Genomic DNA, 17,527 nt, shown 5'->3' on the forward strand with positions numbered 1-17,527 from the left:
CTTCAAAGCAAAGTGACTTTTTTTTCCTTTATTTTAGGAATAGACTTAGCTTTTATTGAGAATGGATACATTTATCACACCAAGTATGACACAGCAGACAGAATTTTAACAGATTCCATTCAGAGAGCAGGTTGGTATTTCAAGTTTGACTTTTATACTATAAAATGAAATTTTAGGTATGACTTATAAATGTATAAATATTCTGCTGCCAGTGCATTAGAGAAGCGCTGTGTGGTGGAATGAGTTAGGGATTTGGAGTCTAAGAGATGAAGGCTTAAATTTTAGTTCTCTCTATTGTAACAGTTCAGAACATGGAAATATTTATTGTGAGGATTTAGAAAGGGAGTTATTGAGGTTTATAGTAATATTGCTGAACAATAAGAATATAGCCAACACTGTAAATCAGAGGTAGTAGGACACAGGTGTGAGTAGTTTTGCATGGTGTGGAAAACAGTTACATGGATACATGGTTGGGTGCTGTTCTGGGGAGCAAGTGAGAACTTATAGGACAGGGAGTTAAAGTGCTTTCCAGAGAGTTCCAGAAAGCTCAGAGGAGGCCAATCTGATACTCAGCCTTAACAATTTAGTAGAATTTGGCCTGTGGAAGAAATAAGACATTTCAAGTTAGAACACAGTGTGAGGAATGTATTTGTAGGAAGCTGTTTGTGAGTAGGCTGTTGGGACTAGAATGAAGATTCAGAAATAGAGGGAAGTAAGGTAGAAGGGTATGAGGGAGAAAAAATTATAGAAGGTTTTAAAAATCAGCAAGAAGATGCTAAAGAAATAAAGAATCTTTGAAGGTCTGGCTGAATCCACGAATGACTGCGTGAAATGGTTTTAAATGTTGGGCTGGTGATGCAGTGTGGAGTGGGTAATATGGAGAAGAGAGTCAGGAGTCAGGTCCATTGTGATAGCAATTTATATGTGGAATAAAGAGAACCTAGATTGGTGTTGAGAGGAGATAGAAACAAAAGGGAGTCTGGATGTGGTGGCACACACCTGTAATCCCAGCACTCCAAAGGCTGAGGCAGGAGGCTGACTTCAAGTTCAAGACCAGCCTGGACTACATAGTGAATTCAAAGCCAGCCTGAACTGCATGGCAAGACCCTGTCTCAAAAAAAAAAAAGGGAGGAAAGGAAAATTAGATGCATTTTGAATGTAAATTCAGGAAGAGTTGACAGGTTGGACAAATCAAAAGGCTATCAGCAAAGATGAAAATATGAAGTCTCTGACTGGGGCAAAGGGATGCCGTTGAGCATGGCTAGGCAGTGGGATGAGGTGACCCTCATTCAGGCTGGCAGTGGTGAAGGAAGCAGACTGGTGTTCTGTCAGACATGGAAGATGCCAGCCTGAAGAAAAGAGTGTGGGGCTGGAGCTCTTGGCAAAACTGGGCATGTGGTTTTTGCAATGAAGGGTGTAGAGAAAATGGTACCAGACTACAGGATGGACAAGTTTTCTGGATGAGTGAAGCAAAGGTAAAGGATTAAGACTGAGCTTTGAAGAAAATACATTTTAAGCAGACAGAAGCCAGTGAAAGAAATCTGGTGGTAAGAATGTGCTGTCTTAAGTTAATAAAAAGAGACAGTCAAGGATGGGATGAGCAACAGAAAGAAGTGCAAATCATTCAAGTCTTGTTAGTGTTCTTGAATTCAAGTTTAAATGAAGCCAAGTGTGGGTGCATGCCTATAGTCCTAGCTACTCTGGAAGGTGAGGCAGGAGAATCATGTTAACATGGGAGTTTGAGGGCAGCCTGGGCAGTATAGTGAATCCTGTCTCTAAAACAAAACAAAACAAAAAACTTTACATATAATCATTGATTGATCGATATAACAAATATTTATTATGGACCTTTGATGGGCCAGGTTTTGCCTATGACTCCTTGCTTCTCCAGCTTCATTGCTGAGTACGTTCTCTTCCTTCAGGACTTTTCTCTGTATCTGGAACTTTTCCTCCTCAAGGCCTTCATCTGCACACTTCTGTCTGGACAGTCTCCCTTGCTGTATCTAGCTCCTAGTCATTGTTTGCCTATAAATGTCATTTCCTCCAGGGTGTATCCCTCACTTCCCAAACTCCACTAGTCTTTCACAGCCAAACCTCTCCTTAATATTAACACACTGTAACAGCTTGTTCAGTGTCTCTGAACTTCATGAGTTTTCATCTCTTGGTTCACCACTGAATTTCTGGTATCTAGCATAGAGTTCACATAATGATACAGTTAATATAGATTAAATGAATGGAGACTTAAGATACAATCATTAAGTTGTACACTTAGTTGATCATAGAGAATGGTTCTAATGGAGAGGAAAGGTTGAGCTTTTAAATGAGGAAATGGAGTAGAGAGCATGGACTTTGAGAAATTTAGTAAGAAAAGTGGGGGACAGCAGAAGGATGGCTGGAAACTTTGCTTATTCATGCCCTTCTTGTCTGTTTACTTATTCAAATAGTAGATGGTTTGTTTTTGTTTTGTATACTTCTACATGTAAATCACATTTAATTATTCAGCTTTGTTATCTTCCTTTACTAATAGGTGACAACATTTTAGCAGTTCTTAAATATTTAGCTACATCTGATATGCTGGCTTTTTCTTCTGAGTATCGACATGGAAAAATGGTCTTCTTTGATGTGCTTGGCCTGTTTGTCATTGCTTACCCCTGTCGTGTTGGCTCAATAATAAACTACATGGTGGTGATGGCTGTTGTTTTGTACCTGGGCAAAAAACTGTTGCAGCCCAAACATAACAGTAAGTATTCTCCTCTAAAGTTGGAACTACTGGCACGGGTATAGGATTTGCTTGAAGTTTTTTTAATCATTGTGCTTATATCTTCCCAGGCAGTTAAAAATCTCAAGAAAACAATGCTTGATTTATATTGTGAAAATTCTCAAGTAAATATTAAATTGATGTGCTCTTATACTTTTAGGCTTTGTGAGTAGACAATTTTTATGAACTTTATAGAAATAACAGATAGGAAGCAATGAAAGATGGTTTGTATAGACTGAGTTTTAATGAAAAGACTCAAAAAATTCCTGCTGGTATGGTAGCACGGGCCTATAATCTCAGGACTTGGGAGGCTGAGGCAGGAGGATTGCTGTGAGTTCAAGGGCAGCCAGGGCTACATAATGAGTTCGAGACCAGTCTGAACTACATAGTGAGATCCTGTCTCAAAAAGCAAAAAAAAGGTCTTTTCACTTTATAGATCAATAGCACACTATTTTGAAGTATGAATGAACTGTTTTTGATTAAATTTGTCCCTCTTGATTGAAATGTTTCTGCTTGACGTTTTAGACTCTTTAAGTTGTCATGTGCTGTTACAAAATAAAATATTTAGCACTAACTTAAATAATTCATTATCACTAGTTATTTTCTCCATGTCTGTATTTTCCTATGCTAGCTTCTGTTAGCAAAATTTTATATGAAACTTTGCCTTCCATCCATGCTAATATTTTCATACGTTAATTATTCCAAAGTTGATGAAGATTAAAACTACCCACTTAATAAATGTTCTTTGATATTTTCCTTATGTTTAAAAATCTTCAACGCTAGGACATTCCAGTACTTTACAATTACAGTGGTGAATTTTTCAATGTTTTCCCCTTTAACTACTGTTTATGTAGTGGATTTGATGAATATGATGACTTCCAACTTTTTGCTTTCTCTTCACTAGCTCTTAACTACATGAAGGACTTCTTGTGTGGTCTTGGTATCACTTTCATTAGCTGGTTCACCAGCCTTGTTACGGTTCTCATCATAGCAGTGTTCGTCTCTCTTATCGGACAGTCTCTCTCATGGTACAACCACTTCTATGTCTCCGTGGGTCTATATGGAACTGCAGCTGCAGCTAAAATAATACTTATACATACCCTTGCAAAAAGATTTTATTACACGGTAAGTAATAGGCGCATTTGTTATTCTTTTTTTTTTGCTGCTTTCAAGGACTAAGGAAAAAAGTCAAGTGAGATTAATTGTATTTGGTCTTTTGAGCTATTAGAGATTGTTCTACATGGTTATAGAGAACACTCCCACAGCTATGTTAATTTGCTGGAAGGTTTCTTATTCTGAGAGTTGTGTTGGAGAATTCAAACGAGGTTCTAAAGCTGTGCTATAAATGGTGCTTCAGATGGTGGTGACAGCAAGTTTTCGTCTCTGCCATGCTTGCTGCACTTTTTTTGGTAACATGTTCTGGTGTCTACCAACTCACCCTGGACTCACCCAGTTGCTTATATTTGAATACTGATATTCTTCACTGGACTGTTAAGCTTCATGAGGGCAGGGATTGTTTTATTCATCATGTATTCCCTTGCTTAGGGAGTATCTGATACACAGCATTAACACACAGCAAATACTTGTTGCATAAAGGAATGTTGCACTTAGAAGCTTTAATATTTCTCTCATTGTTTTTCTTTTACTTATATGTTTGTTGATGCAGATTTTGATAGCATGCATGTTGTTAAAGACACATTGCTAGGGAAAAAGGTGGGAGGAGAAATGGGATTCTAAACGATTTATACTGTATGTTAGAGAATGCTGTCATAATTGTTATGGTTTCAGTGGTATAAATTTGGTAAATATAAAGAATTAAGGTTATGAAATAGCAACTAAAAATGAAATATACTAAGAGAGCAATAGTTCCTTGTTTTCTAAGAGAATTAAGGGGGAAACTCCCTTATTTTTAAGACAGTCAGTAGATATCTGCTTTTCAGTTTGTACTGGGAGGGATAAGATTGGGAACATGGAATAATGTAATCTAAACTTTTTCTACTAGGATGTCTTTGGTCTCAGTTTCAGTTAACGTTGTGAGGTGGTCTAAGGAACTTTTCCATGTTAGCAGACTCTATTGAAGAAAGATTTTTTGAGGGTAGCTAAAGGGATTAGTTTCACATGTTTATTCTCAGTGTAGGTATTATACCCAGAATATGATTGAATGTTGTTGATTGGGACAGATGTGGGATAGAAATGCCTAGAGAAGTTCAACTTCCACTAATTTGAGTGGTCTGATTATAAGACTTTGGGCGGAAAATACAATGGAAATAATAATGTTTCATTTTCAGTTCAGATATATTTTTTAAGCAGTTAGGCATTATGATGAGACCTGGTGATACAGAGATTCATAAGAATGTGATCTCTTTGAGAAGCTCATGGTTTCATTTGGGAAGAGATGCAAAACACATTGATTGTAGTACATTGTGGGGTGAAGTGAAATAGAGTGATATATAGGGAGTGCTATACACAGGGGCAGGAGAGATGAATTTTGCTTGTGGAAGTCAGGGAGGTGTCATGATGGAGATGGTGACATTTGGGGTTTTTGAAGCATGAATAGAAGTTTATTAGATAGAGTGGGTTTATGAACAGTCAAGATGGGAATACACGAGATACATTAAAACATCCAGTGGGGTGAAGAAAAAGTGTGGACAGCACAATAACTGAAAAGTAGGCTAGGATCATGACCCCAAAAATCACTGGGATCACCATTAAAAATTTTTAGCAGGATATAGATTTTGTGATTTAGTAGGAAAACTTGTAACACTATATAGAGTGTTTGGAATGGTGCAGGAATGGGAGGGATAAATGAAAGTAAGGATGAAAATGGATTTGAGAGATGTTTATTTTGTCTTTGATACAGTTTGGGTACTTTCTGTAAAACATATTTTCTTTCTTCTCTTTTCTTTTTTTTCTTTCAGGACTGGGGATTTACCCAGGGTGTCTTCACTGAGCTACAGTCCCAGCCCTAGCCTTTTTAAATTTCGAGACTGTCTCAGTCACTAAATTGCCCAGGCTGGGCTGTTTTGTTTTTGAAACAGGATCTCTCTATGTATGTAATTCAGGCTGACCTTGAACTCATTCTGTAACCCAGGCTGGCCTTGAACTCATGGTGGTCCTCCTGCCTCAGCCGTCTGAGTACTGGGATTATAGGTGTGCACCACCATGCCTGGAAAAAGACCAAGCCTCTTGATTAACACTGTGTTGAACATCTAAGTGTTAATAGTTATAACATGTCTTTTAGTATGCAAAGCGTTTGTCAAATGAACTTTAACTTGTTCTGAAATCATGAAGCAGAAACCTTTGAGCTCTTGGAATGAGGTGCCTTAAACACACGTTGGGATAAACAGAAATGAGAAGGCAGAGGAAAAAGAAATTTAAAGACATCTATTTACATGTTAGTATTTATGCACTGTAATTGTAACTCTCACATTTGCATTGAGAAACTCACTCCTGCTGATGTTAGGATGTATTATGCGCATAAGGCAGCATTTTCCTGAAGAGTGCAGGTTGGTGCCCAGGAGCCCTCTGACTTCAAGTCGCAGAAAAGGTAGCTCAAATTTTATATGAAAGTGCCAGGAATACAAGAAGAGGGCAAGGGTGACCAGTTGGAGATGGAAAAGAGGCAGGAAAATCAAACCACACCCATCATAGCCCTCAGGTACTCCATGTGGACCTGCAGCAGTTCCTTCACAGGCCGCTTGGTTTGCTTCTGTCTTTGGAAAAACTTACAGACACCTTTTATTTTGGAATATTTCCAACGATTACTTTTAGCCCTGTGAAAGAAAAGTACAGATTAGACAGTTTTCCTTCCATCTTGTGAAATTACCCTTCCTATGCAGTAATTTTGAATTTACTTTGTAGGACAGAAGTTTGTGTTTACTTCGTCTGTTTAAAGGGTAGACTCTGCTTAAAACAAAATATAGCTCATTTATGAACGACCTGTAATGAGACTGTTTATTTTCTTTCTTTCAGAATGCCAGTGACCAGTATCTGGGAGAAGTGTTTTTTGACATCTCACTGTTTGTGCATTGTAGTTTTCTTGTAATGTTCACTTACCAAGGACTTTGCTCGGCGTTCATTAGTGCTGTCTGGGTAGCGTTTCCTTTGCTCACAAAGCTTGCCATGCACAAGGAGTTTAAGCAGCATGGTAGGGGAATTAATTTTGATACAGATGAAAAATTCCTTAAAATATATAAAACTTTCAGGGACTTTGTTTTATTGAGTAGCCTTTCCAAATAATAATAGTAGTAATAATAATTGTTAATAATAATGTTATTATTTTGGTTTTTTGAGACAGGGTCTCACTATGTAGTTCAGGCTGGCCTTAAACTCAATATGTAGCCCAGGCTGGCCTCAAACTCATGGCAATCCTTCTGCCTCAGCCTCCCAAGTGCTTGTTATTTTTTTTTTGAGATGAGGTCTCACTATGTTTCCCAGGCTTGCCTTGAACTTAGAATCCTTCCAACTCAGCCTTCTGAGTACCTGGGATTACAAGAGTGTGCCACTGCACTCAACCCTTTAAATTTTTATAACATGTAAATTTTTATCTTACCCTATGTCCCATCTCATTCTTGTGTTTATGAGCACATACTAATATATTATTGGTATTTTAATTCTTGTTTGTATTTTATCCTCTCTGAATGCACTTGTGTTATTTCAGTAGATAACATGTATTGAAGTGCATCTAACCTAATTTCTCTTAGATGCCAAGACCCATCACCATAAAAGTCTGCACCTCAGGGTAGTATTTCATAGATGTTTTTTCTTTCTCTTTCTTCTAGGTGCCCAAGGAAAATTTATTGCCTTTTACCTTTTGGGGATGTTTATTCCTTATGTTTATGCAATGTACCTCATCTGGGCGGTATTTGAGATGTTTACTCCTATCCTTGGGAGAAGTGGTTCAGAAATCCCACCTGATATTGTGCTGGCATCCATTCTGGCTGGTTGTACGATGATTCTATCTTCCTATTTTGTAAGAAAAAAACCATTTTGCTCTTTTTTTAATATGATGAGTTTAGCCATCCCAGATTCTGTGAAATAATGTTGCTTATATTTTGAGAATGTCTTAAGTAAAAGAAATAGTGAATGGTTGTGCATCTTGTGGGCTCATTATGGTAAGAAAACGTAGAATGGGTTCTTTTGTTGTTGCTGTTTTTAATTTTTGCCTCCTCATCCTCCCAAATCCTTTTTTTTTTTTTTTTTGGTACCAGGGATTGAACTCGGGTCCTTGTGCTTCCGCAGCAGGCGGCAAAATCACTGAGCTAAATTCCTGGCCCCTCAAATCCTTTGATTATAGACCCCTTTTCAAATTGCCTTTCAGACTATCTGAATGTGAATCTGTGGAATGCATACCAAATGAGAATTGTTGGAGATTGCCTTTAGAATGGTTTGTTAGAATGGTTCCTGGACATGTTTGTTAGAGCCAAATATTAATAAATAACAGTAGTTTTATTAGTACCATTGGAAGTAGGGAAGGAAGACTAATTTTGATGAGGCTTTTACCTCATTGCTGGTATGTCAGTTCATTAATTGCATCTGTCTCCTTGGGTGATACACAATTAGGATACCCAACATGCCTTCATTTACCAAGTAATAAACCGTATCACTGGCCTTGTCAGTCTTCAATTTACTTTGGGAGTTTTCTACCCTAGTAGGGAAAAACTTTGCTATCCTTGCTCTCCCCTTGGGACTCCTTAGAGGGCAGAAAAGATAGTCACACTGAGTTTAAGACTGGAATCCCCAGGCAGGGTTCTACTCTTGGCATGGTGTCCATACCTCCAGGTCTCAGTCCAACCCTCTAGAGAAGGCAGGCCTTTGTTTTATGTCTGTTTTAATTGGAATTCCTAAGAGAAGGAGTGCTTACTGAATACCCATAGGTATTTCTTGAGCTTTAAGGCTAGAGGACCAAATAGAAAAAGTATTAAGTTTTTTTTTTTTGGCATTTTATTAAATTCTTTTATTGGTACGTTGTAGGTATACGACACAATTACATTTCTCATTGGGAATTGTACCTTTACATAATGCATCTTGGTTCGTATTTTTTCCCCATTCCTAGCCCTCCCTTCACCCCCTCCACCCTTCCCTATTTACAAAGACTTTATTTCCATTTATCAGCATTTTTCCTTTCCCTTCTTTCCTTCCCCCTGCCCCTCCCACTACCCCTACCTCTTTGGACCTTTTCTTCCTATTTTGCATTATCGATTATTCATTCCAATTATTGGTACATTTTAGTTATACAATATAATGACATTCATCATTGGAAATTTGCACCTTTACATAGTCTCTCTTGGTTCTTATTTTTCACCCTTGCCCAGCCCTCCCTTCAACCTCGCCAGTCCTCCCTATTTACAAAGATTTTGTTCCTATTTTTCCATTTTCTCATAGTAATCCCATTCCCTTCTATCCTTTCCCCTAGCCCTCCAACTTCCTTCCCCTTTGCCCCTGTTCTTCCTATTTCACATTACCTATTATACATTTAGTCCTTATTTACACTTTCAGTTTCTCACACCAGAGAAACTATTTGGTATTTACACATGTGTGTCCTATTTATTTCACCTAAGAGTATTGCCTCAATGTGCATCCACTTAGCTATAAATGTCTCTAATTTCTCACTTTTTATGGCTGAGTAGTACTCCATTTTATAAAAAAACCACATTTTCTTTATCCAGTCTCCAGTTGATGGGCATTTGGGCTGTTTCCAAGTTTTAGCTATTACAAACTGTGCTGCTATGAACATGGGCGCACATATATCACTGTGGTATGATTCTTTGAATTCTTTGGGTAAGATCCCCAGCAGTGGAATAGTGGGGTCAAATGGGACTTCCAGTCCTAGTTCTTTGAGGTATCTCCATACTGATTTCCACAGTGGTTGCACCAGTCTACACTCCCACCAGCAGTGGAGCAGGGTTCCTCTTTCCCCACAGCCCCGCCAGCATTTGTTATTGGTTGATTTCATGATAGCAGCCATTCTTTCTGGAGTGAAGTGGAATCTCAGAGTTGTTTTCATTTGCATCTGTCGAATGACCAGTGATGTTGAACATTTTTTCATGTATTTATTTGCTATTTCTACTTCTTTGTCTGAGAAATGTCTATTCATTTCAGATGCCCATTTTCGGATTGGGTCTTTAAATTTGGGAGGTCTGATCTTTTTAAGTTCTTTCTAGATTCAAGATAGTAGACCTTTGTCTGAGGAAGAGCAGGTGAAGATTTTTTCCCACATTGTGGGTTGTCTCTTCACACTGCTGGTGGCTTCTCTTGCTGTGCAGAAGCCTTTTAATAAGAAGAGATCCCATTTGTTGATTGTTTGTGCTAGTTCACGGGCAACTGAGGTTTTGTTCATAAAATCTTTTCCTACACTGATGTCTTCAAGGGTTCTACCTAACCTCTGTTCCAACTGGTTCAGAGTTTCTATTTGAATATTTAGATCTTTAATCCATTTTGATTTTAGTTTAGTGCATGGTGAGAGATACAGGTCTAGTTTTAATCTTTGGCAAGTTGAAGCCCAATTTTTCCAGCACCATTTATTAAAGAGGCTATCTTTCCTCCAGTGAGGGTGTTTGGCTCCTTTATCAAAGATGAGATAACTGAGTGTGTCTGTCGTTGTTTCTGGATCTTCTAATCTGTTCCACTGGTCCTCAGGTCTGTTTCTTTGCCAGCACCATGCTGTTTTTATCACAGTAGCTTTGTAGTATAGTTGCAGGTTGGGGATTGTGATACCCCCTGCCATGTCTCTGTTACCTAGAATTGCTTTTGCTATTCTGGGTCTCTTCTTGTTCCAAATGAATTTTTGGCTTGTTTTCTCGAGGTCTATGAAGTCTGCTGCTGGGATCTCAATTGGAATTGCATTAAATCTATATAGCAGTTTTGGAAGTATGGCCATTTTCACTCTATTAATCCTTCCTACCCAGGAGCAGGAGATGTCTGTCCATTTTCTGATATCATCTTCAATCTCTCTAGAAAAAGTATTAAGATTTTAATATAGCTCATTTCTTCATGGATATGGATGATAATGGAGCTTTTTCGTACTACTGTGGTATAGGGCATCTTTGTGGAAGTTAGGTTCTGAAGACCAAAAGAGTTAAGGGGAATACCACAACTGTAGTCAACATAATCCACCAAAACCCCTTAGTGGCTAGTAAAGCTCAGTGTATGTGGCTTTGCATATACACCCACATAGAGTAAGTTTTATGCACATTATTGTTTGAGCTGTAGTAGTTCTAAAAGAAACCTTAGCATTCTAGCCATTTCACTTTTAAGATAATGATTCATTCCTGTTTATAGGGATTGATGGAAAGTTTTAAATGTTCTTTGCCTTTGTGGTTTACTTCTTTTGGTTTTATTATTAACTCTTAGATCCTCTGTATTTGTTAATAGATAGATTTGCTATTGTGAAGATTAAGGGAGATAGTGAAGTTAGATGAAACTCTTGACTAATATTGGCTAAGTTCTAAACTGGACCCGCCTCAGAGTATTTATTACACCGAATAGGTGGACATTATTAGTGCCTATAAAATATGACCCAAGTGTGGAGCATTTAAATTCTGTTTCATTGAAGAAAGGAAGTGAACTTTCTCCCAGAAACTTTCACTGTGGAAACTGAAAGTTTTTGCCGAAGAATGGACAACTTTGAAACCAGAAGAAAGAAGATAAAAATATATTATTTCCTAAATTATTTTTCTTTTTTTTTAACTTTATAAAGATGTTTATTTGTTTCACTTAAACTGCTCACCTAGTCAGATAAAAAAATTAGAGGCAGACAGTGGTTTACATTTTTAAAATAGAGCAGTCCCCTAATTCCTTTAAAAACAATGCAAATACAGTCTATATCTTGCTGGTAAATTCACATAATACTTTAGTTCCCTGCTCCTTTGACCTCATCTCTCTCTCTCTTTTTTTTCCCATGTTTTGGCCACTGGCCACAGGAATGGAGGGGGTTTGGGGCTTAGAAGATAGTGATATGGCTATTTGGTATGATTTGTTTTATTGCTCGCCCTTGCAGTCCACTCCTAACACATGAAGATTGAGTTTTAAGCCCCTGAATTTTGGGGCTTTCAGCTTTTTTTGCATAGGCATTTTGCACTGGTATAAATGGGGGGATAGCCCAAAGTGAACAAGCCACTGTTTAAATACAAGATAAGATGGGAAGGTTTCTGTCCAGTCTCGTATAAAAAACTATCACTGGTGTTACCAGGCATAGGGAGCTGCTATAGAGATGCCGTGGGAATTAGATCCCAGAAAGGCAGTTCCAGCTTCAAATCCAGAAAAGCTGCAATATGCCAAGAGCTTTGAAAGAAAACGTTCCACTTTAATTTTGCGCCAGGGATGTAGCTCAGTCGCAAAGTGCCTGCCTGGCAAGCACAGAGTCCTTAGTTTGATCCCCAGTACTGAGAAAAAAAGAAAAGTAATTTTGCAAGTGGAGAATTTGTCCCACAAACATCCTTTTAAATGTTAATTGAGATAACTAATTGGCATAGGTAATAATGGTTTAACTAGGGAACTGTCCACAGCCAGAGCTCAGTAAAATCAATAGTTAATGGTTTCTTTAGTTTCCTAATTATCACAGAAATAACTTTTAAAGATGGAGTTGTGAGCCAGAAAGATAAATACAGCCCTCCTTTAACCATTCGGCAGGGCAGACTTAATAAATGAGTCCTGAGAGTGTAAAGGCCCAGAGAATAGTCTTACCCACTCCCGAGAGGAGGAAGCCATAAATTTGGGTCTCTGTGCTTGAATTCTAATCTCCCTAACACACTTTCCCTTTGTTGGGTACAACCAGCCTGGTAGACTAATTGTACCTGCCAGTCTCCTTTTCTTCCCAGCTTGTATAAATATTATTTCATGGTTGTCTTCCATTTATAACAAGTACTACTGACTTTTCTTTCTGGGAAGTAGTGCAAGTCTTTCATGTGTATAATTTTAGTTCAGTTAAAAATATATATGTAAGTAGTGACACATTGTAAACACTGTGACAATTCTGGAATGTCTGAAGTTTGAAATGAGAGAAATACTGTCCAGGAAGGGCTATGATGATCTTTTCATATCCAAAGTCTGAACGCAGACTTTGGAAGCACATGAGATACCATTACTAATGGGCAAGGTTTTCATATCTCACGTAAACAAAGACAAGGGACCCTGCCCCACTTTAATGAAATTTCAGAAAAACCATCTCAAACTCAGAGATGTCCAGATTTGAAGGTGTTTAGGAATCAATGAAACACACCAGAAATACTTGCCTTTCTTTCCCCAGAACGAGTGTAATGAATGTCAAAGGGCTGATGCTAATGTAGACTATGATCACATAAAATTGTGAACTTTTGCTTCATTAATTGTAGCCCTGGCAGCTGTTTTGCAGAATACTGCACATTAAACTGCAGGCTGCTGACAACAAATCAAAGGAAAGGGAATTTTAAGAGCCGACTAAATTAATCATTGCTTTTAAAGAACGTGAGCATGAGTAACCCCAGGGGCTTTTGCAGACAGACTCACCAAGGACCCAGAAGGAACATATAGGGGGCTGTTTGATTTTGAGATGTTAACTCATTTGTGATGCTGACATCTTAGATTATGTGCATAGCCCTGTGATGAATAGCGTTAGCAAAATGTCTAAAGCCTAAAATTATAATTATTCAAAAATCTGATTTTTGGTGGCAGTGGTAAACTTTATCCATGAGAACATAGCAATTAGCTCCCAGCTTCTCCCCAGAAAAACCCACAATCCTAAAATCAATCCAAATTGTATTATCTAGGTTTTCAGTGCCTGCATTTGAAGTGTTTATCAAGGTTTTGCAGTTGGAGGTTTAAAAAGACCCACTTTCCAAAAATATCTGTGAATGAAGAGCACGGAGACTAAGGTGATGCTGATTCTCACTGGTGTAAACAGTTTGTGGATTGCGTAGGCCACCACGATGGTACTTTGTGCCTGCTGCCATTTTTGACTGCACCAGCGACTCTTTAAATCCAAGTTTAAGCAGGATTGCAGACATGTCTACGCCGCTTGAAACAACCATGTAAAACAGGCCCAGGGAGATTAATGAGATTCCAAAGTGCAGTGACATACCGACGGCCCCATATTCCTGGAAAATCTTCAGCTGCTGTGACTTGCTCTGCTTGCTCTGTGTGCTGCCGGCATCGCTGCCTGTTGGCGATTCTGCTGGGGTCCTGGTGGCCAGAGAAGGCCCCGCGAGCAGCAGACGGGCATCTGGGCCCGGCCAGACCTGGGCCTGGGCCAGGGCCAGGGGTGGTGGGGCGCAGGGGGTGGCTGCGCCCACGAGCCAGGTGGCGCGAGGTCGGATCCGGATGCCCGGCTAGCGAGGCCCAGCAGCGCCAGCAGCCCGGCCATGGTGCGCGGTGAGACCTTGCTGCCCGCGAGCCCGAGCTCCTAAATTATATTTCAGTGGGAAAGTTTTTCAAGACAAGTGTATCTCTTAAAATACTTTTAAAACCCTGTTAATTTTTTATTATAATGTGAAATGGACCTGCTTTTTGATGCTTTGGGTTATCATTCTCTTCTTTTTCTTATTTATGTGTAGCAGTGTTAAAGATAGTGTCTTAACAGTGAAATTGTTCTCCTGAAGTAATGGAGAATTGAACTATAGTGCTTACTCGGAGAGCTTTTCTTTCAGTCATTGGGGATATATTAAATATATTTTGTAGAAAGCAGTTACATTTTTGTCAAGTTTCCAGTTAACAGGTTTCCTAGGTTACTTTTTGCTGGGCTGTCATGGTTATATTGATTTTTGACAGTGGCAAAATAGGACTGCTAATAGGAGTAGGATCAGAAGGAGGAGATTTCGCTTGGTGTGGTGGCATATTCCAGTAATCTCAGCTGCTTGGGAAGCTAAAATTGGAGGATTGCAAGTTAAAGCCCAGCCTGGGCAATTTAGTGAGACCTTGTCTTAAAAAAAATAAAAAATAAAAGGGCTGGGGATGTACCTCAGTGGCAGAGTGCTTGTCTGGTGTATGGCAGGTCAATCCTTAGTACTGCTCCCCACACCTCCCAAAAAAAGGAAACTCAGCAAGAAATAGCTCAGAGTCATTAGCACACTGGTGGATATTTCATTCCTTTCTGAGCTTCTCTTCATTTTATTTTTTCACTCATTATGAACCTAAAGTAGCTGAGTGTGGTGATGCATGCCTGTAATCCTAGCACCCTGGGAGGCTGAGGCAGGAGAATCATGAGTTTGAGTCCAACCTGGACAATTTAATAACTTTGTAAGACACTACCTCAAAATAAAAAAGGGCTGGTGATGTAGTTCAATACCTAGTACCAAAATACAAAACCAAAATAACTTAAAATGACAGGGTAAAGGGGTAGGGGTGGTGGGAGAGGAAGGGGAAAGGAAAGAAGGGAAAGGAAAAATTGTGAGAAAATAAAAAAAAATGGAAACAAAGTCTATGTAAATAGGGAAGGGTGGAGGAGGTGAAGGGTGCACAGGTAATGGGGTAAAAATAAGAACCAAGATACATGTACAGGCACAAGCACTCAATGATAAATGTAAACGTATTGTATACCTAAAATGTACCAATAAAAGAATTTAAGGAAAAAAAATGACATAGGGTAAACATTTAGAGCAGAAGTAGAATTGGAAAGGTGATTAACCTCTTCCTTCCCCTTTGTTCTCTGATTGCCATTCTTTTTAATCACTATTACCATGGTGGCTCTTCCAGGGAAAGAGGCAGAAGATGAGCCTCCTGTTTTAGAGAAGAGGAACCTTGAATATTGATAGCTTAAAGTGAGATTTTTATGACAGCTTTGGGAATACCTGGTTTGAGAATGATAGAAACCACAGGATTATGACAGGAAGGATTTTTCTTTTTAACCTAAAAGATTCTCTTTTCCTAAATTTACCAGCTTCCCAGTAGATGGGAAACTCATTCCCTTGGCAAGATATTTGATACTTTGTAAGAATTTTGTTTTGCTGACTTACTACTTTAAATCCTGGGTGCTTTGTCGTATTTCTTTAATTACAGTGTACAAACATAAGATCTTTCACCCAAGAATGCTACTCTTCTGTTGGAGATTATCCCTGATAGATTTTTGGAACATTTTAGATAGGAAAATCCTTTCACTTTGCATAGTAGAGTAGATTATGAATATTTGCTTAATTTTTCATTTTCTTACTAATGAAAATATTTTTGCATTCATGGTATTTTCTACCTACTGAACTTAGGTGGTGGGCTTTTAGGTAAAGAAGGCTGGATCTGGGTTTAGATCATTGTTTATCAAAATGGCTTTTTCAGACCATTTCAGACCATCAATGAGTCTTGTGAGTCCTCTCCAGTTTTCAGTTCAATGATTTGGTTACAGATTAAAAAGTTAAGTATATTTAGTGTTTTCTGGATGTCAGCTTGAGACAGAGCCATTAACTTTACTGCCCAAGCTCAGACTTGTTTTGATTGTGTTGACACTGGTTAACTTATGATCTAAAGGGACAGTATTACTTTGTAATAATTTTTCCTCAGTTGCAGGTTCACAGGCAGTCTTGAAGGCACATCTGACTGCTTAGTTTATATGCATCCAAGTCTTTGGCATAGTATAGAAATACTGAATGGAATTTGAGTTTTATTGAAATACTACAGATCTACTTAAGTTTAAAAAGCTTACATTTGGCAGTTTATTATTTATTTATTTTTATTTTTTGCTGTACTGGGGATTGAAGTCAGGGCCTTTGCTTTGAGCTACCTCCCCCTACTCCTGATTTTAAATTTCACCCCAGGCTCCATAAATACACCCAGTTCCTGATCACAATACCCCTTTTGTCTTGAGGGCCTGCACTATATTTCTGAGTGTGTGCTTTCAAACTTTTGCCTAATAAACCTCTAGATACCTCTTTAAAAAACTGTTATTACTGTGTTTGTTTTTGGTACTGGGGGTTGAACCCAGGGCCTTTATACTGAGCTATCTCCCTAACCCTTTTTTAAAATTTTTACTTTTGAGACAAGGTCTTGCTAAGATGCCCAGTCAGGGCTTGAACTTTCAGTCCTCCTGCCCCAGCCTGCCAAAGTGCAGGGATTATAGGCATGTGCGATTATGTGCAGCTATTTTTTTTTTTTTCTTTATTTTGAGGCAATGTCTCACTAAGTTGCCTAGGGTGGGCTTGAACTTGCTATTGTCCTGCCTTAGCCTCCCAGAATGTTAGAGTTATAGGTGTGTGCCACCATGCCTAGCATGTTTGGTAATTTAATGAAACCCTTGATATTCTAATTTTTGGTGCAGTTCAGTGGTGCACTATTGAAGAGCATTGATAAAATCAAATAAAATAAGGTGATGGCTTGGCTGATGATGGGTTTACATTCTTTGCTCTCTTTGCTGATTGAGCACAAGAACACGGTGCTCAGTTTCTTTTATTCCCCGTTGGTTTCTGGCTGCCTGTTGGAAGGCACCATTTTGGCCAGTTGGATGTATCTGTCATTTCCTAGGCTTTGACTTGTGTACCCTAAAATTAGTGCTTTATTTTCACATGGTGATAAATTTTCTTCATTATCTGCTGAATAATGCCTGTTACAAAATACAGTCAGTTAAAAATGTCTCTGAGCTGGGCATGATGGCACATGCCTGCAATCGCAGGACTCACTGAAGCTGAGGCAGGAGGATCATAAGTTCCAGTCCTGCCTGGGCAATGCAGTGAGACCCTGTTTCAAAATAAAAACATAAAAAGGGCTGGAGATGTAGTTCAGTGATAGAGCACCCCTGAGTTCAGTTCCTAGTAACATAAAAAAACCAAAACACCTTTCTGCCAGTGAATATAGTAATTTTTCTATTTTTGTGTT

General features: G+C 38.7%; 1 protein-coding gene and 1 pseudogene across 14 annotated transcripts in view; one reads left to right on the top strand and one right to left on the bottom strand.

The window, feature by feature from the left end:
* Ermp1 (endoplasmic reticulum metallopeptidase 1) overlaps positions 1-17,527 on the top strand; it is a 70,704-nt gene that overhangs the window by 19,207 nt on the left and 33,970 nt on the right. For 12 of the 14 annotated variants that reach the window (XR_002392474.2, XR_002392475.2, XR_204906.4 and 9 more), the window contains exons 6-10: positions 38-130; positions 2,528-2,740; positions 3,663-3,883; positions 6,731-6,905; positions 7,540-7,730. Coding sequence is in view for 4 of the 14 variants with exons in the window: in XM_087183994.1 (XP_087040120.1) it covers positions 38-130; positions 2,528-2,740; positions 3,663-3,883; positions 6,731-6,905; positions 7,540-7,730 (893 nt within the window). In the remaining 10 variants the exon portion in view is untranslated. The remainder of the gene's footprint in view (positions 1-37; positions 131-2,527; positions 2,741-3,662; positions 3,884-6,730; positions 6,906-7,539; positions 7,731-17,527) is intronic. The other 2 variants (XM_087183996.1, XM_087183997.1) reach the window with 1 other exon arrangement.
* Positions 10,064-17,377, bottom strand: LOC110347715 (mitochondrial inner membrane scaffold 2 pseudogene; annotated as a pseudogene).

The sequence above is a fragment of the Heterocephalus glaber genome, unplaced genomic scaffold (genome assembly GCF_053883595.1).
Source record: "Heterocephalus glaber isolate CG9 unplaced genomic scaffold, H.glaber_assembly_v1.0 deba00001481, whole genome shotgun sequence".
Classification (NCBI taxonomy): domain Eukaryota; kingdom Metazoa; phylum Chordata; class Mammalia; order Rodentia; family Bathyergidae; genus Heterocephalus; species Heterocephalus glaber.